The following is a 24,235-nucleotide window of genomic DNA, read 5'->3' as shown; positions in this document are numbered from 1 at the left end:
CACAAGATGTCACATCTATAGGTTGAAATAAATAACCCTGACTTGGGGAGACTCGTACCTTGACACAAGTATGTCAAGATCTGTGTCTTATAATTGTGAATAGACATAGCATGATCCTACACTTTGGGTTTTGCCATTTTGCTTTGGGGATTTGTTGCAGAGTCAGGCCCAAAGCAGAGCTGGTCTGTGATCTTTAGGAAATAAAACGAGGTGTCACAGTAGATAAAACAATTTCTTCTCTTAGTGATGGGCACTGTCTCTGTCTACAGTGGCATTGGTCTGTTGAGATCCATGGCTGGATATGGCCAGGAGAGGGGGTGATAAAGGGAGGAAAGCCCTTACGATCACCCTTATGTAGGATGACTACCTCTGCTCTTTTCAAAAGGCACAGACAGGGCTATCATCTTTGCATTTCTGAACAGGTACATGCAAATCTAGGATCTCTAAACTTCATTTGTAAGAGTAGAAAGGCAACTGCTTTCCCAGCACAACAGATCCCAGAATGAATGTAAAGTAATATACAGTACAACATATCCTAAGTTGAGCTTGGATCTTACATACGCATGCTTTTATGCTGCCAACCATCAGTGATTTGAAGATTCTTCCTTTGGTCAGATGAGATGGCTTGCCCAAACTGAGGCAAGTAGCCATTGTTGATTAGAGACTTTCAAAATCACCTATTCCTTCTAATGAATGGCAATGAGGACAAAGTGAGGAAAACACAGCATGTGATAAGGAGAGATTTACCCCAGAAAAACAATCTGCTGAAAAGTTTTTGGTCTCAAAACGCTATTACAGAAGTGAATCAACTGGAAGCAGAATTCGTATGAGAAATAATGAAGCCTTTTCTCAGGGAACGGACAAAGTATTTCTCAACATTCCTGAAGTCACCTGAAACTGTCTGCATTTCACCACGTTTCAGCAAGAAAATAAGAAAGAGCTGTGGGGACAGTGGCCTGTCTTGCACATATTTGTCTGTGTGAGGATGAGAGAAGCCATCAGTTGTGTGGAAAATCTGTAAATGTTATTACAAAGGGTATTGAAATTATAGATTAGATTTATTCATTACTGGTGAAGGAATTGGGTGACGCACCAGCTTTTTATTCATTTTATTACTAACAAATTGTTGGCAAAAGGCATCAATAATGTATTTCCTTTTACGCACCAGAGAGAGTATTGAAATAAAAGGAAGTTGTTGTTTATTTTTAAAGGTACCAAATTTCCGTTCCAGAAATATTATGACCTTCATTTGAAATAGTATTGATAATGGAGGAAATGAACTATATTTCTTGGTCAGCAGTCTGAAAAATTCATAAAACCTTGTCCCCTCTTTGACTCTTGAACCCAGAAGCAGTAGTGTGCTCACAGAATTTCCATTAGAGTTGATGAAAGATACAGGTGCGCTTTTAGAGGGAACGATAACTGGTGGCCTGTTATATAAATAACATTGTAAAAGACTGCTTTAGAGATATAAGCAGTATGTGCAGAAGACAAAAACTGAGAAAAAAGTCTGTGTTTGTCTATGTAGGTGTATATTTGTATGATTTCATTAGTTGTCTAGCTCAGAGATTACCTATTGAGAAAATAATCGTGGGGAAAATAGCTCAATACAAAGAGAAAAATGGAAAGTAAAACCTTAAAGGATTAATATATTTGGGAATCTGGTTTGCAATCTGTGTGTGTGTGTGTGTGTGTGTGTGTGTGTGTGTGTGACTGAAAGACAGAGAGAGAGAGAGAAAGTAATGGCTGCTACCTCTCTTGGTAACATCTATTCAAAAACTACGCATACCTACTAAGGGTGTTTTAGGCTCGACCAGCTCTATGCCAAATATCTGTTTCTTCAATAAATGACCTAAAAAAAAAAACCTCAATAGCTCTATCATGGCTTGCAATTGATTCTTGGCTCAAGATTTTGTTGGCTTTAGGTTTTTATTGATGAGTTGTGTGTTTTTCCTATTAACATTTCTTTTATGATTTCCATAGCAGTTTAACACCTGGAATATAGTTTTTATTTTGGAGGAAGAAAACTTATTTATTTCATTTTATTAATTTTTTTCAAGATCTTTTAACATCATGACCTTAATGATTTTCCTCATCATTTTCTTGATGACAGTTATTATTTGAATGAACTGACCGTCACATGGGCTCTGCCGACCTGAAATTTTAAGTGTGTGTTTTATTTTGTTGGACCAACATTAGAACAGAGGATGAAAAAAAATCGTACCATTCTGAATCCCTTAAGAAAGGCCCTGGACATTTGACATGTCTGTACAAAACATAATCTCCTATTTTGCCTGAAAGCATACGTCAGTGCTTTTTCGCTATATTTCTGTCTTGCTAGATACTGGATTTTGTATATTTCTGAAGTCAGTCTACCTCCACATGCTTTGTTGTGTCTGACATGCTGATTTGCCACAAAAGTTTAGGGGACAGATATTGCACTGGACTTGAGAAAAATGTACCTTTGGTTGGATTTTGTTGTGTCACATTATGGAATTCCCTTTTCTCTTCTACTTTCAAAAAGGTAGTCGTCCATAAAACAAATGTAACAATTCCTGCATTTACAAGAGTATTCTACACACCAGAGTGTGTTGAAGATCTTGAGGGCTTGGGTGGAGTGTCCAGTGAGTGAAGAATTTTGTTATGGCAAAATAATGAGGTGTGGGCTTTTTATTATGGAGTCCCCCTGGAATGTCAGTTCTATTTGATTGTTTTTCTACTTACTAAAAACCTTAGAGTGAACTCTTAAATCTAATAAATTCTGCTAAAATAAAGTACATACTTTATAATTCAAGATCAATTTCCTTGTTGATATCCAGAAAGTTGACGCTGATCCCAAGCCATCTTAGAAAAAGGAATAAAACAATAATCATGATTGATACTATTTAGGAGTACTGCACTTCCTTTACCTAAATTTACTTTCCAGGTTAATGTATGTTAATACACTTATAAGAATCAGCCTAATTTGGTTATGTACCACTGTGGCAATTTCCTGCCCCGCCCACCAACACATGTGTATACATGCGTGGACACTAACTTGTGGGTGCAAGTACACACAAATTCTTATTTAGTGATGAGGTCTCACGTTATTTTGCTGGACTTCATGGTAATTGCTGTGAGGTTTCTCCATGATGATGATCACCTCCTAACTTACTGTCTTGTATGTTTTCTTCCTCAGCCACTAGTACGTAAATTCCATGGGGCTAGCGACTTCTGTTTATTTCGTACCTTGCTTTACAGTCTGTGCCCAGAGGAGTGTGTGCCACAATGCAAATGCTCAAAAAGTACTTGTGAAGTGAGAGAACTGATGGCACACTTTTAACACCAGAATGGAGGCTTATTATTACTGTTGTCAAAAAGAAAGAAGTGTTAACATCTACCTCTTTTCTACCCTCCCTCTTTTCGTAAGGTGATCTGTGAGACTGTTCTTCCTATCAGGACCAAAATGGCTAACAAGAAATGTGGTATTAATGGCTCTTCCTGGATTCTGACTCCTTTTGCCAATCCGTGCCCTGCCTCTTGAAGAATTCTGGGCCGAAGGATTGTGTCTCAAGGCATCATCCAGGAAGTGTGAAGATGATGAGACCTACAGTAATTCCAGTGTGTGATTCAGGTCAGATGCCCTCGAGAAAATCTTGAACTTTAGAATTCTTAAAGCCTTTTTATTTTCATAGAACATCATATATTCTTTTCAATTATTTATGCAAAAGAGGAAAAGAATGCTGAGATTCTCTATTGATATTAGAAAAACAGTAAAATCATTTTAAACCTACAATTGCCAGGAATATCAGCTCTGCACAGCATCAGATAATAAGTCTTTTATTGCATGGTATTTTCAAAGTATGTATATATATATGTATACACACACACACACACACATATATATAACAATAACAGATATCAGTTATGAATTGAATATCAAATCAAAATAATTATAAATGCTTATATGTTCTTCATTGTAAGTATAGTTGTGCTGTGATTTATTCTCTCTCTTTTTAGATACTCTCAGCTGATACTTAAAAATTTTTTTTTAATTTTTAAATGTTTATGTACTTTTGAGAGAGAGAGAGAGAGAGACAGCATGAGTGGCAGAGGAACAAAGAGAGAGAGAGATACACAGAATCTGAAGCAGGCTCCAGGCTCTGAACTGTCAGCACAGAGCTCAATGAGGGGCTCAAACCCATGAACTGTGAAATCATGACCTAAGCTAAAGTCGAACACTCAACCAACTGAGCCACTCAGGGGCCCCTATTTTTTTTTTTTTTAATTTTTAAGTAACCTCTGCACCCAATGTGGGACTTGAACTCACAATCTGAGTCAACTAATCATATGCTTTACCAAGCATGGTAAAGTAAAGTGCCAGTCAAGTGCCCCTGTAGTTTTTTATATGGTGAACAAATTCTTTAACTTTAGACGGTATGACCATGAACTTTGACGAACACTAACTAACAAAGTTATACCTATATCACCCCCAAGATCTTTCTCCAAAAAGAAAAGGAAAAAGTAGGGTGGGGGAGGCAAGAATAGAGGGTGAGAGTCATACTATTTTGCAGATTTGCAGCATAAAAGGATATTATTTACAGTGGTAACTTATTCTTTGAAATTTGAAGACAAAAATGTTGTATGGAAGAACTTTTCTGAACTTGCCAGGCAATTGGCATAGTATATACATCAGTCTCTCTTGCAATTTCCTTGGAAACCTATTGTTAAAGCAGAGTCTTTCTGTTATTATTTTAGAAGGTGTAAGAGCCAATCAAGGGGATTATAAGATCTTTTTTTAAATATTACATTGCTATTAATTTATGAAGAGAGAGAAAAGGGATTTCCCAGATATGTTGAAGTCCCAAATTACTTCAAAGCTTACTTCAAGGAGACGAACTAGAGTGAGCCCAAACTGGAAACTTAGATAGCAAAATGAATGACATAAATAGGAAAAAGAATAGGAGGCTTCTATTTCCAGCTCCAATGAAATAATTGAGAGAAAGATGGTCTTCTTATTCTAAATGATGGGACAAAATGTGTTGAGCCACTATTTTCAGAAACTGGACAACAAACAGTGGAGAACTGTGATCTCTGGAAAAAAAGAACTATGAGGTGAACCAGAGAACCATTCTGACCTTCTTCTTGGGGACATTTCCCAGACTGCAGCTCAGGAAGGAGAAACTAGGAAAAGCACAGCATTTTCTCTAAGCTGAGGCGACCAAGCCGAATTAAGGGGGAATGAGGTGGCCAGAAGATGTGAAGCTGAGTGCCAGAGAGGAGGAAACTATGGAAATAAAGTGCTTCAGAAATGTGCACAGGGCTCCCTTCAGTTTGTCTTTAAATACTCAGTCATAGATTTGGAGGAGGAACTTCCATGCAGTCAGGCAAAGCCTGTCTGGAGTCCTTTATTAAATACTTAATCACACATGCATGGGATAAAACTCCATGAGCAAAACAGAATTAGAGAAATATATGCCAAAAAGTTGCCAGAGCTCATTCAGAGCTGGGGGATGTTTAAGTTTTGACCAGCCAGACTGCAGAGTCCCCATTGACCCCTTGGGGCTTTCAGTAGGAATTCCAGAGAGTTTTGCCTAATACTATGGCAAAATTATCCCTGGACTAAAGACTATTCTAGACTTGCCATAACAAGGCTTAAAAACAAGTCTTGAAAGGATCAACCTGGTATATAAATTACTTCCTGTCAGATCAAAGTCCAGTACTATTTAAAGGAAGCCAAAAAATCTAGTACTCAACAAATATACTCTCCCAAGGTCCGGCATCCAATAAAAAATTACTAGGCATGCAAAGAAGTAAAATATGACCCATAGCTATGGTAAAAATCAACAAATAGTAAATAGTAGCCAGAATCAATGATGGCTCTCAAGTATCATCACCTCCTGATATTCATACTCTTTAGTCTCCTTGCACATTGAGTTAGAATTAGTTGTTATGACCAGTAGGGTGCATTAGAGGTGCTCTTGTGTGACATTCTAGGCTAGGATAATTGGATCACTTGTTCTGGGAGAAGCCAGCTGCTACATCACAAGCAGCCCTGTGATGAGGCCCACATGTAGAGGAACTGAGGCCTCTCCCAAATAGGCAACCCAACTTGCCAGCCACATGAGTTAGCCACCTTGAATTTCCAGTCAAGCCTTCAGATATACGTGTCCCCAGATGACCTCTGACTAAATCTCATGAGAACTGCAAGATAGTACATCTAATCAAAGCCATTCCCCAATTCCTTAACCACAGAAAATATGAAAGACAATAAATGTGATTATATTTTATGCCACTAAGTTTGGGGGTAATTTGTTAGGGGATAATAGAGGACTAGTATAGACATTGGTACTGCTAGTATAACAGAACCCCAAAAATGTAGAGGTAACTTTGGGACTGAGCAAGTAGGGAAAAACTAGAACATCTTTTTAAAAAAAACTTTCATTAATATTACAAAAAATTTTTTTTAAGTTTATTTGTTTTGAGAGAGAAAGTGAGCAGGGGAGGGACAGAGAGAGAGAGGGGGGGAGAGAGAATCCCAAGCAGGTTCTGCACTGTCACCACAGAGCCCAATGTGGGGCTTTAACCCACAAACCATAAGATCATGACCTGAGCTGAAATCAAGAGCTGGACACTTAACTGACTGAGCCACCCAGGCGCCTCATAAGGTAGAACGTGTTAAGGAGACTTCTAGTGAAAGGCAAAAGGCCTTGGAATTGCTATTAACAACCCTGTGGCCCTCAAGGAGGTTGCCACAGAGGCCATAAGGTAAGTGAGAAGAATATTACTGGAGACTGGTGAAAAGAAAATCCCTGCTCTGTGGCGGCAAAAAGTTGAGAGGCACTGTTCCATGGGGTATCATGAAACCTAGAAAAGACGCTGACTGGATGATTAAACTAAGAATCTTTTTTTTTTTAACTTTTTAAAATGTTTTATTTTTGAGAGAGAGGGAGTGAATAGGAGGGGGGGAGGGACAGAGAGAGACAGGGACAGAAGATCCAAAGGAGACTCCATGCTGACAGCAGCAAGCCCATGCAGGGCTCGAGCTCACGAACTGAGAGATCATGACCTGAGCCGAAGTTGGACACTCAACTGACTAAGCCAGCCAGCCACCCCCAAAAAAGTAAATTTTAAATAGGAAACATTTCTAGGAAAACTCTGTGCCCAGATGATTTCACTGGTGAATTCTACCAAACATTTAAGTAAGAAATTGTATCAACCATATGTCATATATTTCAGAAAATAGAAGAGGAATATTTTCCATCTCATTTCCTGAAGGCAGCATAACCCTAATATCAAAACCTGAGGAAGACATTACAAGAAAAGGGAATTGTAGACCGATATCCCTCATGATCATAGGAACAAATATCATTGACAAAATATGAACAAAACAAAGACAGCAACATATGAAAATAATAATATGCCATGACCAAATGTAAGTCATCTTAGGAATGCAAAATGATGTAATATTAAAACGTCATTCAACATAAATTGCTACCTTCACAGATTAAAATAAAAAAATGACATGATAATCTTCATAGATGGACAAAAATTATTTGACAAAATTCACTACCCATTCATGGTAAAACATCTCAGCAAACTAGGACTAGAAAGGACCTTCCTCAAACTGATAGAAATAACTATGAAATATCTCCAGGTAATCATCATATTTAATGATGAAATATTGAACATTTCCTGTAGAGTTGGGAACAAGGCAGTGAGATGTGGCCTTCAGAATGTTTTCCCACATTTTACTGGATGTTTTAAGCAGTAAGCCAAGTAAGAGATAAAGATTATATTGGAAGAAATAAAATGGCCTTTCTGTGACCTTTACATAATTGCACAGATAAACACTACTACAGAAACTACAAAGATCCACACAAACTAATAAATGAACCTAATGAGGTTACACATATAAGGTAGGTATACAAATCTATTGTATTTTTATGTAGTAGTAAAAGCAAAATGGAAAAGGAATTTAAATTTATGTACAATGCCATAAATATAAAAATATTTGGAAGTAAATCTACCTAAATCTGTAAGATATTCCTGAGAGAAATTAAAGAAGACATAAATAAATGGAGAGATAAACCATGTTCACAGATTAGAATACTCCAAATGGCTAAGATATCTATTTTCCCCAAATTGATCTGTAGATTCACCATAACCCAATCATGAACCCAGAAGGCTTTCTGGTAAATTGACAAGTGATTCTAAAATGAGTATCTAAATGGGAAGAACCTAGAATAGCCAAAGCAATTTGGAAAAGAAGAAAAATGCTGGATAAATTATACAACCTGACTTCAAGAGTTAATATATAGCTTCAGTAATCAAGGCACTGTGGCATTGGCTTTAGAACAGACAAACAGATCAATGCACAGAAACAGAGCCACACACAAATTGTCAACTGATTCTTTGACAGAGGTCCCAAATTAATCCTATGCTGAAAATGTAGTCTTTTTACTAATGATGCTGGGACAACTGGATGGATAATTATTATGGGAACATAATGAACTTTTATCCACACTTCTCAACAAATATAGATCTATGGATCATAGACCCAAATGTAAAATTAAACTGTTAGCCTTGAGAAGAAAACATGGATGGATTTTTTTGTGATCTTAGAATAGGCAATGACTTCTTAGGGAGGACACAGAAAACACTAGCCAAAAAAAAAAAAAAAAAAAAAAAAAAAGTAAATTTGATTTCAAAACTTCAAAAACTTCAGTTTGTCAAAATACACCATTAAGAAAAGGCATACAGGGGCGCCTGGGTGGCTCAGTCAGTTAAGTGTCTGACTTCAGCTCAGGTCATGATCTTGTGGTTCATAAGTTCAAGCCCCGCGTCAGTCTCTGCGCTGATGGCTCAGAGCTTGGAGCCTGTTTCAGATTCTGTGTCTCCCTCTCTTTTTTTTGACCCTCCCCCGTTCATGCTCTGTCTCTCTCTGTCTCAAAAATAAATAAACGTTAAAAAAAAAAATAATAAAAAAAAAGAAAAGGCATACAAAGCCCCAGACTGGGAGGATTAATAATAAGTTGTACTTTTACATAATAATGATATAGGAAGTATAATGAAATTAATATTCCATTTATATTATAGTATATAAAATACTTGAACTCCAGGCATAAACTTCTAACAATGAAACAAAAGCTGTCAGCACAGAGCCCGACGCGGGGCTCGAACTCATGGACTGCGAGATCATGACCTGAGCCGAAGTCGGATGCTTAACCGACTGAGCCACCCAGGCGCCCCCTAGTAAAGATATTTTAATGTAAGACTAATTAGTTTTTCTTAGGATATTTTAAATAACATTTTTAAATTTTTTTTTTTCTCAACATTTTTTATTTATTTTTGGGACAGAGAGAGACAGAGCATGAACGGGGGAGGGGCAGAGAGAGAGGGAGACACAGAATCGGAAACAGGCTCCAGGCTCCGAGCCATCAGCCCAGAGCCCGACGCGGGGCTCGAACTCACGGACCGCGAGATCGTGACCTGGCTGAAGTCGGACGCTTAACCGACTGCGCCACCCAGGCGCCCCATTAAATAACATTTTTAAATGGGATTTCCAAGCCAAGGAAACATGCCTTTGTTTTTAGTTTATTGACTATTTCAAATAGTGTGTTTTTACCAGATTGGATTGTGGCAAGCAGGAATTCTATAATTGGTCTTTGATTTGTTAGTGGATATTCAAACAAACCTTCAAAAAAAGGTTAAGAATACTGGAATAAAAATTAGGCCACGAGCAGCCCCAAATACCATAACAAGAAACATAATCTTAAAAAATGTCCTGAAGATGTATGCTTTAGCTGCAGATAAAACACACACCCCTATTACCGTTGAAACTGCACTTTGTAACACTGGGTAGCCTAGCAGATACAATGCCTCAATTATTTTTTGGTTTACTGAGGGCTTAGAACTGGAAACAAATGTGTAAGAAATGTGTGCAGAAAAATCGACAGAAAACCCTATACAAATGACAAGATTAATCATGGATATGGAATCAAGATTGACATTCCAGAATGCCATGAACCCTGTTACTCCCACAATCACAGAAGCAATAGCAAAAGTTACCCACAAGGAACACAGTGGGTGAGGAATTAGCAATAAGGAAACAATGAACCTATGTTCATGTTGAGGATGCAACAACGACATTTTGAACAGTGTTTTCTAATATTGCAGTGTACTGATCAAAATATATGAATGCCGGGTTGTACACCATTAGGGGAATTTCACACTTTTTGGCTATGCTTTGTAACTGGAATAACATCATCTTCTTATTGGTTGAAGAAGAAACGCCGATGGTCTGAATGAAGCCCCAGGAAGCAATGATTTCATGTGAAGATGAAATATTAAATCGTACATAAAAAGTGGAAAATTTGTTAAAAAACTGGGCAAACTGTTTATAAAAGTATTCTTATCATTTACATCTTGCCCGCTATTTTCCATATATTGCACATACTCTTGTAACCAAAACTCTGTAACATTTTTTTCTACATAGTCCCTGTTTTCCAAATCTACCAGACATTTTCCCAGTTTTTGCCTAGCATCTTTATCCCGTAGTCAAGAGTTTCAGTAACAATAACCATAACCCTGGGGCCATAATCTGAAAAATGTTCTTCTACATTAAAAAATGGTGTGATGTAGGAATCGTCACTTGCCAAATTTCGAAGGTCTAATGCTTCCTGCACTTGGAAACACCCATGTATACTACTAATGATGTACAAAATGTATAGAAGCACTACAAAAAACTTGGACTCAGTGCTTGTGAGAAAAGGGCCAAAATAGTCTCTGAAGAACAAATTCATTGGATGGACATCAGTTTCTTGTTCATCTGGGAGAGAATCACATGGGACACAGCAGGACTTTTTAAATGAGGAACACTTTTGGTCAGGAGTTTCTGGCTTTTTCAACCAGCGTAGACAGACTACTTCTCTTTTACCATCCAGGGCCATAAACGCTCCAAAACAGGTGATGTTATAAAAATAACAAAAGAACAGGGTTGTTCCGGTATAAATGCAAAAGTATTGTACAGACCTGAAAGAGGTCATCATCCCTGTATAGAAGGCCAGGACATTGGCGATAGTGGTGATTGTAATGGACACTGCCACTTTGGAATAGACACTGGACAGCCGCTGTTTGATATTATCCATGAGGCTGGTCTTCTACCAGGCAGAAATCATTATAAACATATCATCAACCCCAACACCTGTTAAAAAAACAAAGAATATTAAATATTAACTTTAATATTTAATATTAATATTAAAATATCAATATCTATGAAAAATTAAACACATAAACTCGAAGCATCTTCATTTTCCATCTCTTAGGTCTTATTTATCTTGCCTGATCTGTGCTTTGATACTATTACTTTCTCTGTCACTTTCTCTGGTTGCTTCTGAATCCACAACAGAATCCACCCCTTCCTCTGTAATAACTCTGTGCTTTATTCATACTCTTATTATTTGTACATAGCACAGGATACTCTACTCCTACGCTTCATTTAGGGTGTTGTAATGATGAGTCAGGAAACCTATTGTAGGTGTTAGTCGAAGCAGGATTAGCATTGTATCTTTGATTCTACTGGATGACTTGAAAGACCATTTTCTCTCATAAACCATCTTAATGAATGCACAAACACACGAAGCCAACATTCTGTTGCTTAAAATATAAACTGGACTTATCTATTGTACAGTTAGCATCTAACCAGCAATGTTTTCACCTCTCTCAAGATTTCTACTAGAGTTGACATTACTTTCACTCATGTATACCTTTGTTTCCATGTATATCGATACAAACTCAATAAAATAAATAAGGAAATTAACTGCAATAAAATGCTGATCTAATTTCAATTTGGGGGGATCTTGTGCATGGATTACATGGGAGGGTACTGGGAATTGCAACTTTGCCTCTGATGTTTTACGGGTATGATCAAGAAGACAGAAGAATCTGTATTGACACAAGTCTAAACATTCTGTCATAAACTGCATCCTGACATCCCATGGCTTACCAGCTTTGAGGATTTCACTTGGGCTCAGCAGCACAAAAGGGAAGAATCAGAAGTACTAGGGACCAAGAATGAACTCTTGATATGTATTAGGTATTGAAAAACTAGTTTTGTGATTTATAGAAACTTATTCAGAAATTGTCCTTGAACACTTCTTGAGTTGCTTAAATCACACACACACACACACACACACACACACTCCTATGTACACACGGACTATTCAGTGCTGGTTTATATTAAATCAATTATGTACACTTTAACTATAGTTATTTATGGCTGTGGGGAATACTGAGTGACTAAGCGTGGGTGTGTAATAGGTAGGTGGGTCCTGAAGAGTTAGAGTAAATAAGTTGACATCCAGCAAACAGCTTTTCCACGGTCTCCCCATGGAAACCAAATACTATTCCTTCTAAGTTCCTTACTTTCTAAAATATAGAATGGATAAAGAAGATGTGGTTTATATATACAGTGGAATACTACTTGGCAATGAGAACGAATGAAATCTGGCCGTTTGCAGCAGCGTGGATGGAACTGGAGGGTATTATGCTAAGTGAAGTAAGTCAGGCAGAGAAGGACAGATACCATATGTTTTCACTCCTATGTGGATCCTGAGTAATTTCAGAGAAGACGACGGGGGAGGGGGGAGGGGAAAAAAGTTACAGAGAGGGAGGGAGGCAAACCATAAGAGACTCTTAAATACTGAGAACAAACTGAAGGTTGATGGGGGGTGGGAGAGGGGAAAGCGGGTGATGGGCATTGAGGAGAGCACCTGTTGGAATGAGCACGGGGTGTTGTATGGAAACCAATTTGACAATAAATTTAACAAAAAATAAATAATTGGTATCTCTTTAAATTAAAACAATAAAATATAATATAAACACCTTTGTTTTTCATGCTTATTGTAAAGTAAATTCTGGAAGTACATGAAAATGCAGAGAAAAAGTATAAACAATAGTAATTCCACCCTGCATTTTTATGTATATCCATCCAGAATTTGCTCTATACAAATATGCACATATAACTGTATCTCTCTATTTCAAACACCTGGTTTCATAGCCAGCATTTTCCATTTAACATTATATATCTACCTCCTTTTGAAGACTGAATATGATTCAAAAGTATTAGTATGCTGTGTTTGAGTTGACCAATCCCATGTTGATATTGAATTAGGTTTTCAAAACTTTTCTGTTCTAAATAATGCTGAAATGAACATACTCGTTCTGCTCTTTGAGCACTTGTCTAATTGTTAAGACAAATTTCTAAAAATGGAATTGCTAAGCCAAAGATATTTGCTGTTTGATGTTTAAATCTTTTGATTTGTTGCAAAATTGGATTTAAAAAAGTGTGTAACAATTTCTAATTTTCTCCCAGCAGAATGAGTATTCATTTATATACAACCTTCCTCATATCTTCAATCTTGCTAATATTTATTAATTTAATAAGAAGACAAGGTATCTCACTTTTGGTTTAATTTGCATCCATTCATTAATTGAGAAGTCAAATTATTTTTTCCCTCTACTTCCAGTGATTTATAGTTTGGATTTTGGATGTGTGTGTGTGTGTGTGTGTGTGTGTGTGTGTGTATGTGTGAACTGCCTGTTCATGTCTCTTGTCTCTGTTTTTCCATTTGGGGTACTAGATTTTTCTGCCTCTAAACACACACACTTCAAGTTGATTTTCTTCTCTCCTGTCACCTCATTTTGGATCTGTGGAGCCACCTGAATATAATTATTTTGCTTAATCTAACATAAATTCCTTCCCTTATCTACCCCATACCCCCACATACACAATGTGTAGCTTCACATTTGGTTTTACTCACCTAGAATAAGAAATGGTGAATTTGCAACTATGATCACCAATGGCACCCCAATGTACAACCTCAGGCCAAAGCCGTTCACCACTGCCAAGGCAGCAGAAATCATTCCAAAGGTTGCAGCCCACATTTTGTTTCGTACACAGTCACACCTGTACATTTGGAGGGAGAAATCATGGAATTTGTGGTGGTAGCTTCCACACTGAAATTCCATCAGTTTATAACATTCTCGACTTGGACATCTGTTCAGAAAGCTCTTGGGCAATAATTCCCATACCTGTCTGCTGAAGACCTTTAATTCCCAGACACTGTCCCAGACCAAGTGGGAAAAAGGGCGGAGGGAACAGAAAAGCTGTGAATTAGTACTTTTACCAAACTTCTGAGCAATTCTTCTGCGGCTGGGCAAGCACAAATTCACTCACCACCAGTTCAGAGCCATAAAGATATACCAAATACTTCAGATGGTTAATTACACCCTGATCTTCAAAGGGTATAAATGGAATACAACAGCAAAGGGAGGGCAAGCTTAGCAGAGAAAGTATCCATATTCAGTGCTCTTTTCACCCACCCTTGACTCCAAGTAGCCATAGATGCAATTCTAAACAGCTCTTGAATTTCAAAACCAGTTCCATATGTATTGTGATTAACAAAATGTATGAAAGTATTCTCCTAAAACGTTTTCAGGATTCTTGTCTACTGGTGAAGCGGGCTCTAGGAAAGTTGCTACTAATTACAAAAGAATTAGAAATGTAGTCCATTTTTGGGGTGCCTGGGTGGCTCGGTCGGTTAAGCAGCCAACTTCGGCTCAGGTCATGATCTCGCGGTCCGTGAGTTCGAGCTCCGCGTCGGGCTCTGTGCTGACAGCTCAGAGCCTGGAGCCTGTTTCAGATTCTGTGTCTCCCTCTCTCTCTGACCCTCCCCCATTCATGCTCTGTCTCTCTCTGTCTCAAAAATAAATAAACGTTAAAAAAAATAAAAAAAAAAAGAAATGTAGTCCATTTTTTAAAAAAAGTTTATTTATGGGGCGCCTGGGTGGCTCAGTCAAACAACTGACTTTGGCTCAGGTCATGATCTCACGATTTGTGGGTTTGAGCCCCATGTTCAGCTCTGTGCTGATGGTTTGGAGCTGGGAGCTGCTTTGGATTTGTTGTCTCCCCTCTCTCTGCCCCTCCCCTGTTCACTCTCTCACTCTCTCTCTCTCTCTTTCTCAAAAATACATGTTTAAAAAATGTTAAGTTTACTTATTTATTTTTGAGAGAGAGAGAGCACAAGTGGGGGAGAGGCAGAGAGAGAGAGAGACTACCAAGCAGGCTCCACACTACCAGTGCAGAGCCTGATGTGGGGCTTGAACCCATGAACAATGAGATCATGACCTGAGCCAAAGTCAGACACTTAACCAACTGAGCCACCCAGGTGCCCCTCCAGTCCATTTTTAACAACACAGCCTGTGCCTTTTTCTTTGCTGGACCAACAAAAATGGCAATATATAGGCAGCATTTTAAAGTATGGATTCAGGGGCGCCTGGGTGGCGCAGTCGGTTAAGCGTCCCACTTCAGCCAGGTCACGATCTCGCGGCCCGTGAGTTCGAGCCCCGCGTCAGGCTCTGGGCTGATGGCTCAGAGCCTGGAGCCTGTTTCCGATTCTGTGTCTCCCTCTCTCTCTGCCCCTCCCCCATTCATGCTCTGTCTCTCTCTGTCCCAAAAATAAATAAACATTGAAAAAAAAAATTTAAAAAAAAAATAAAAAAAAAATAAAGTATGGATTCAGCACTTTACCTACCCAATAACCACAATATTACATTTGAAAATATTGACAACCACCTCTGGTTTTATATTTTGCTTTTTTGTTAACTGCTTCAAAACAATGACTTATACTTGTCTCTAGATATTTTTAGGAGGAGAGAGAAACTAAGTTTGGATTGAAGACTAGGAGAGCCAACTATGGAAACAGAAGCACTGATTCTAATACAGCAACATGACCATGACCTTTAGGCCAGACAACAGTAAAATAGCTAAACTTTCTTATTCTGCAAAATATTTCTACACCATGGTTTTATTTTTTTCAACACACCAGTGCTATGAGTTAAACTCAGGGCCCCAAACCAACCACATGTGCAAAATTCCAGAGCAAAAGTAAAATTCCTTGTTAGAATAAAATTTGATTATAATTAATACTTTCTTAAAACAACAATGTTGGTTTATAGCAGTTTGAAATAAGGAAGTAAGAAAGATGAACTTTGAAATCAGAAAGATGAATGAGTTACATATGACATTCCATCTTTCAAGTCTCTGGATTTTTTGGTATAAAATTTTCAGATGTAAGGGAGGGAGTGAAGTATATTATTGCCTATAGTGACTTTATTTTGACTACATGCTGAGTTGACTTTGTCTAAATGATCTTTAATGTGCAATACACAATGGAAGGAAAGATTTGAAGATGGAACACTGAAGGAGTTTGGTGAATACACTTGCAGATATTCCGGTCTCCAAGAAAGATTTTTTTTTTTTTTTATTAAAAAAAATTTTTTTTTTAACGTTTATTTATTTTGGGGACAGAGAGAGACAGAGCATGAACGGGGAGGGGCAGAGAGAGAGGGAGACACAGAATCGGAAACAGGCTCCAGGCTCTGAGCCATCAGCCCAGAGCCTGACGCGGGGCTCGAACTCCTGGACTGCGAGATTGTGACCTGAGCTGAAGTCGGATGCCTAACCGACTGCGCCACCCAGGCGCCCTGAAAGATTTTTTTTTTTAAGTTCATTTCTCTTGAGAGAGAGAGGCTGACAGAGAGAGACAGAGAGAGAGAATGGCAAGCAGGCTCCACACTGTCAGCCCAGAACCCGAAGTGGGGCTCAAACCCATGAACCACGAGATCATGACCTGAGCCGAAGCCTAGAGTCAAGACGCTTAGCTGACAGAGCCACCCAGGCACCCCTGAGAAGAATTTTGTTTTAAGCAGTTTATCAGAATGACCTAGGGAAGTCTTAGAACTTTAGATCTCCTGGAACCTGGCTATGCAGATCCTGATTCAGTAGGTTGGTAGGGAAGCTGCAGAATCTTTATGTCTAAAACCTTCCCCATATGACTCCAGTGCAGGCAGCAAGATGGCCAAACTTCTGAATTTTTTATTTACCTGACAGGGAAGGGCTAAATTAGAACTTATTATACTTAGACAACAATCTATATGTTTGGTAAGAGATCCACATCTTCCTTCAAAGGTAATGATGTTTCTCATAAGTAAACAACAGTTTACAGTGTATTTGAGAAGGGAAAGATTTTCAAGCTTGTTTCAGAAACAGATCTAATATTTGGTGTAAATGTTGTCATGTCCAAAATGTGAGACAATTTTGAAGGAGTCAAGAAGATCAATATACCACTACTTGCTGTAGAATGAGGTTCAAGCTAGAGCATATACTTGAAAAAGTTTGTTCATATGACTTCACAATCAGACAATAAATACGGAACCCTAAAATAGGTGCAAATAAGGCTTCTGTGTGAGGTAAATGCATATGTGCAAGGATAACCTTCATATGTAAGTGTAAATGAATCGGGCAGCATGGGCAATGTCTTAGGGACTGTCTAGGAGGCTGTTGCCCAGACCAGAGATAAGAGATTCTCAGTGCTAACAGAGAGGTAGGAGTGGGAGATATCCTAGGAATTTACAAACACACTCAAAAGAGAATTGGTTTTATTTTAAAGCCTAGAGAAGGCACGTATTGAAGCATCGTGGCAGCAGCTGTGCCTTAAGGATTTCCCTCTTCCTTTTCTTTTTCTCCTTGGACAGGCTCCAACTAACTTAGCAAGATGGGAAGCAGGAAGAGAAGGGATAGAAGAGGGCTGGCAAACCAACAGAATGGGGGAAGATATTTGCAAATGACATATAACATAAAGGCTTATTATCCAAAATCTATAAAGAACTTACCAAACTCAACACCTGAAATAATCCAGTGAAGAAATAGCCAGAAGACATGATTAGACCAAAGAAGGCATCCAGATGGCCAACAGACACATGAAAAGATACTCAACGTCACTCATCATCAGGGAAATACAAGTCAAAACCACAGTGAGATACCACCTCACACCAGAGTGGCTAAAATTAACAACTCAGGAAACAACAGATGTTGGCAAGGATGTGGCGAAATGGGAACCCTCTTGCACTGTGGGTGGGAATGCACAATTGGTGCAGCTGCTCTGGAAAACAATGTGGAGGTTCCTCAAAAAATTAAAAACAGAATTACCCTATGAGCCAGAAGTAGTACTATAGGAATTTATCCAAAGGATACAGGAGTGCTGATTCATAGGGGCACATGAACCCCAATGTTTATAGCAGTGCTATCAACAATAGCCAAAATACAGAAAGAGCCCAAATGTCCATCAACTAATGAATGGATAAAGAAGATGTGGTTTATATATACAATGGAATACTACTTGGAAATGAGAAAGAATGAAATATTGCCATTTGCAACTACGTAGATGGAACTAGAGGGTATTATGCTAAGCAAAATTAGTCAGAGAAAGACAATTATCATGTGACTTCACTCATATGAGGACTTTAAGATACAAAACAGATGAACATAAGGGAAGGGAAGCAAAAATAATACAAAAACAGGGAGAGGGACAAAACATAAGAGACTCTTAAATATGGAGAACAAACAGAGGATTACTGTTGTAGGAGGAGTTGTGGGAGGGGGGATGGGCTAAATGGGTAAGGGCATTGAAGAATCTACTTCTGAAATCATTGTTGCACTATATGCTAACTTGGATGTAAATTTTAAAAAATAAATTAAATTTAAAACATTTAAAAAAGAAGATGTGGTTTATATATACAATGGAATACTACTTGGCAATGAGAAAGAATGAAATCTTGCCATTTGCAACAATGTGGATAGAACTGGAGGGTATTATGCTAAGAGAAATAAGTCAGTCAGAGAAAGACAGATATATGTTTTCACTCATATGTGGAATCTGAGAAACTTAACAGAAGTCCATGAGGGAAGGGAAGGGTAAAAAATCATTTCAAACAGAGAGGGAGGCAAACCATAAGAGACTCTTAAATACAGAGAACTGAGGCTTGATTTCTCTCGGGGGTGTAGTGAGGGGGGTGAGGTGAGGGGAAAATGGGTAATGGGCATTGAGGAGGGCACTTGTTGGGATGAGCACTGGGTGTTGTATGTTAAGTGATGAATCATGGGAATCTATTCCAGAAGCCAGGACTATACTGTATGTTAGCTAACTTGACAATAAATTATATTCAGAAAAAAAAAAAAGAAGAAGAGAACTGGTAAGCTCCTTTCTCTCCATTAAGGGCTATCCCATGCAGCATGCTCTAGCAAAGGGTGCTGGAGGGCACCTTAACTTTAAATCAAGTTACCAATTTTGTTTATTACATGGACATGGACGTGGACATGGACATTTGAACTCTGACTGGAGGATTTTGTCCTACCTACTAATGACCACAAAAGTCACATGGCCTGTCTGAGTTTTCATGGGGCAGAGGAAGAACTTGCTCTTACCTACAAAACTTAAAGGGAACAAAGGGAGACAAAAATAAAGTTGCATTATGTTTATACCTCATGAGTCCTATGTGTTTCATATTCTGGTTACATAAACATAAAGTCTTCAAAGACAAATAAATATAAATCATTTTCTAAGGGTGTCTGGCTGGCTCAGTCAGTTAAGCATCCGACTCTTGGTTTTGGCTCAGGTCATGATCTCCTGGTTTGTGAGTTCAAGCCCTGTGTTGGGCTCTGCTCTGACAGCGAAGAGCCTGCTTGGGATTCCTTCTCTCCCTCTCTCTCTGCCTCTCCTCTGCTCACTCAACCATGCTCTCTCTTTCAAATTAAATAAAGACTAAAAAAATCATTTTCTAATTGCCTTCAGTATAAGATTTTCTGTACTACTGTCCATAATTATTAGTAAAGATAAGCAAGAATTGATATAAATTTGTATATTCAGAACCAACTACCTAGTAGGAAAGTTTTGTCAGGCCAGTTGTTGGTACCTTGGAGATTCCACACTAGGTTAACATTATTTTTATACTCTAATGACTTTAACAAGCCTGAATTTGGTCTTTTTTCCTTCCCATCCTTCCTCCCCTATTTTCTCCCTCCCTCCCTCTCACCCTTCCTTCTTAGTTTTTCGATTTTGTTTGTTTACTAGGGAATGTGGTCTTTCTTTCCAAAATAACAAAGTTGTGAGGTAGTTTATTAACTCTAACGAGATACCCATCATGGTTAACTCCCTCTACCTATTGGGGCCTTATTTTTCTCTACCTTAAAATCTAGAGAGTTGAATTATATCATTTACTCCCAAACCCACCTATACAGGAGAATCAACTAAAGACATTTTTGAAATATAGATTTTCAGACTGAAACCCCAGAGACTTGATTCAATAGGTGGCTTCAGAATAAGTAGGTGTAGAGTCCTCTCTGGAACTCTGCTGTGAGAATCACTCACTTAATATATTCTATGGGGTTACTTCTAAAACTAAATACTGGTGTTTGCTGATATTTTCAATATTTTAGCTTTCTGATTACAAGAGCCCAAACTAACCCTAATGCCTAGATAACAATTTTTAAGTGCTTAACAAGGTAAACCCCACATCCGAACAATGGGGACACCCAAGTCAATTAAATTAGAGATTAATTTTTTATATAGTTAAAAGTACTAGTTCAAATTTATACAGAAATATGGACTTATTTAATTCTATCAGCATATCTGCTTCCAAATGGAACAATTAGTCACAATTGGCACAATATGTAAAGTAAAAAACATATGCCAAATCAAACAAAACTGGCCATAATTTATTTATTTGTTTTTACTATTCCATCTGATTGCACACTATTGCTAATGGGGGGTGGGGAGAAAAGAAAGTTTAAAAAATAAGAGTTTAGTGCTGGATGTCAGCAAAACATGGAGTAGGAATTTCCCAAGTCTCATCCCGACAAAGAAATATAGAAAAACGGGCATATATTTTCAGAATTCTGTGAACTCTGGAAAGCAGTCAAAAGCTTACAGCAACTAAGCAAGTGCTAAATGAAAGAAAATCAGGGGAGTACTTCAAAATAGTAGGAATGTTTTATAGTGATTTTACATGCCCTGTCTCCCTCTCCAGTGTGATAGTAGTCTTAAAGTGGCAGTGATCATAATGTGGCAGATGTGTTAAAGTGGCCCCAGTCCCAAACTGTCCCTAAGACAGCAGGGATCTTAAAGTGGTAACAGCTCATGTTACCATGATGGAGCCATTTCCCTGTTTTTGGAGGAAGCAGAGCAGAGATTATTCCTAAAATATTTTATATGTCTGTTCTAACCTATTTGGGGGCTACCTGAAGGACTGATGCAAGGCACTCCTCTGTTTTGTCTAACTCAAAACTCAGGTTGAGAAAGCGGGAAACACCACAAGTTGAATTAACAAACCTCATGTGCATAGAGCAAAAGATTATAGCTCAAAAATACAAAAGACTGCCTATGGAAAAAGATGAGGAGCATTTCTCTGGGAATTTAGGATATTAAAAAGTACTCAGTTATACTGGGGAATTTAGAAAATTACCCAGGGCAAGATGTATGCTCAGAAAAGACCTAAGAAGACCCTAAGCTTTCACCTAGGGCTGATCCCTAGGTACAGTGTAAGCCTTGGTAAGTGTTGGAGGTTCCAGGCACAGAACCATTTTGCAAACACTGGGAGAGCTCCTGGCATCCAAGGAAATCTATGTCAAAACACTAGCTAAGGTACAGAAACTTCAGTGACCACAAAAAACAAAAATTACAGTCTTTCAATAATAGTTTCGGAAAATCACAAAGAAAATGGACCACTAATCTTAAATAAACACATAGGAAAACAACAGAAAACCCTGGGGAAGGTGGAATCTGATTTCCAGTTAGCCAAATGTCCAGTTTTCTACACAACCACCACCACCACCACCAACAACAACAAATCACAAGGTATATAAAGATAGAGGAGAGTGTGGTTCAAAATATGTGTGAAACACAATGGAATACTACGTGGCAATGAGAAAAAATGAAATATGGCCTTTTGTAGCAACGTGGATGGAACTGGAGAGTGTGATGCTAAGTGAAATAAGCCATACAGAGAAAGACAGATACCATATGGTTTCACTCTTATGTGGATCCTGAGAAACTTAACAGGAACCCATGGGGGAGGGGAAGGAAAAAAAAAAAAAAAGAGGTGAGAGTGGGAGAGAGCCAAAGCATAAGAGACTGTTGAGAACTGAGAACAAACTAAGGGTTGATGGCGGGTGGGAGGGAGGAGAGGGTGGGGGATGGGTATTGAGGAGGGCACCTTTTGGGATGAGCACTGGGTGTTGTATGGAAACCAATTTGACAATAAATTTCATATATAAATAAAAAAAAAAACAAAAAACAAAATATGTGTGAAACAAAATAAATAGACAGAAATCATCCTTGAGGAAAGACAAAGCTAGGACTTACTAGACAAAGACTATAAACACTTTTCTAAATATGCTTACAGAGCTAAAGAAGAGCTCTGACAAGGAAATAAGAAAAACAATGTATGAGCAAAATAATAATATAAAGAGGTAGAAATTTTTTAAAGGAACCAAACAGAAATTCTGGAACTGAAAACTACAGTAACTGAAATGACAGAAAACAAACCCAAAAACACTAGAGTCATTCAACAGTAGGTCTAATAGGCAGAAGAATCAGTGAACTGAAAATAGGACAATTGAAATGTATGGAGTCTAAGAGACAGAAAGAAAAAAGGATGAAGAAAAGTGAGAAGAACCTCAGAGATCTGTGGGTCTACCAGCCAGTAGATCAACATACATATTATGGGAGTTCCAGGAGAGAGAGAAAAAGAGGCAGGGGGTGCCTGGGTGGCTCAGTTGGTTGAGCGGCCGACTTTGGCTCAGGTCGTGATCTCACGGTCCGTGAGTTCGAGCCCTGCGTCGGGCTCTGTGCTGACAGCTCAGAGCCTGGAGCCTGTTTCGGATTCTGTGTCTCCCTCTCTCTGACCCTCCCCCGTTCATGCTCTGTCTCTGTCTCAAAAATAAATAAACGTTAAAAAAAATTAAAAAAAAAAAAAGGATGCAGGAAGAATATTTAAAGAAATAATGGCTGAAAACTTCCCAAATTTGGTAGAAGATATGAAGCTACAAATCCAAGAAGCTTAATGAAGTTCAAATAGGATGAACTCAAAAAGACCCAGACTGAGAACATTATAATCAAATCATTGAAAGCCAAAGGCAAAGAGAGTCTTGGAAGCACTGAGAGAGGAGCAACTCACCAAATATAAGGGACCCTTAATAAGTATAAAAGCTGATTGTTTATTAGAAACCATGGAGGCAAGGAGACAGTGGGATATTTATAGTGCTTAAAGAAAAAAAAAAACATCAACGGAAAATTCTGTATTCATCAAAACTGTCCTTCAAAAATGAAGGAGAAATTAAGACATTCCAGATAAAGAAGAGCTAAGCAGGCTTGTTAATTAGACCTGCCCTAAATGAAATGGTAAAAGGAATCCTTCAGGCTGAATAGAAAGAACAATAAAAAGTAATGCTAAGCCATATGAGGAAACATAGGTCTTGGTCAAATATAACAGCAAGTATTATTATATTTTTGGTTTATAATCCTACATTTTATTACCTACAGAATTTAGAACATAAAAATAATTATAAATCTGTTATCGGGCATAGAGTGTATAAAGATATAATTTGTGACAACAACAACATAAAGAGTGGGGGACAGAGGTGTATAGAAGCAGCATATTTGTGTGTTTTTGAAGTTAAGTTGGTATCAGTTTAATGTAGATTGTTTTAAACTTAGAATTATATGAATCTCCATGGTAACCATAAAGAAAATCTCACAAAATCATTGCAAAAGGAAATGAGAAGAGAATCAAACAACTCATTAGAAAAATAGAAACTAAACATAGAAGAAGGCATAATGGATGAAGTGAGGGACGAAAAAACTGTATGAGGGGCGCCTGGGTGGCTCAGTCGGTTGAGCGTCCGACTTCGCTCAGGTCACGATCTCACGGTCCGTGAGTTTGAGCCCCGCATCAGGCTCTGTGCCGACAGCTCAGAGCCTGGAGCCTGCTTCAGATTCTGTGTCTCCCTCTCTCTCTGGCCCTCCCCCCATTAATGCTCTGTCTCACTCTGTCTCAAAAATAAATAAATGTTAAAAAAAAAACAAAACTGTATGATACACAGAATACAAATAGCAAAATAGCAGAAGTCCTTCCTTGTCAGCAGTTATTTTAAATGTAAATGGATTAAACTCTTGAATAAAAGGGTAGAAATTGACAGAATGGATAAAATAACGTGATTCAACTATATGCTGTCTACAAGAGACTCATTATAGACCCAAAGACATAAATAGATTGAAAGCTAAAGGATGGAGAAAGATATTCCATATAAATATAACCAAAGGAGGGCAGGATTGAATATACTTCTATAAGATGAAAT

General features: G+C 38.2%; 1 protein-coding gene across 1 annotated transcript in view; it reads right to left on the bottom strand.

Annotated features, from left to right (window-relative positions):
* LOC112867953 (uncharacterized) overlaps positions 1–17,938 on the bottom strand; it is a 50,997-nt gene extending 33,059 nt beyond the window's left edge. Inside the window, 3 exon segments of the mRNA XM_086715142.1 lie at positions 11,014–11,185; positions 13,803–13,948; positions 17,716–17,938. Of these exon segments, the coding sequence (XP_086571268.1) occupies positions 11,014–11,129 (116 nt within the window). The 5' untranslated portion in view covers positions 11,130–11,185; positions 13,803–13,948; positions 17,716–17,938.
* Positions 17,939–24,235: the final 6,297 nt, after the last annotated feature.

This window comes from Puma concolor, chromosome B4 (genome assembly GCF_028749965.1).
Source record: "Puma concolor isolate L17-30 chromosome B4, mPumCon1.1.hap2, whole genome shotgun sequence".
NCBI lineage: Eukaryota > Metazoa > Chordata > Mammalia > Carnivora > Felidae > Puma > Puma concolor.
Note: the sequence above shows the minus strand (reverse complement) of the source record. Positions and strands in the feature narration are given on the sequence as shown.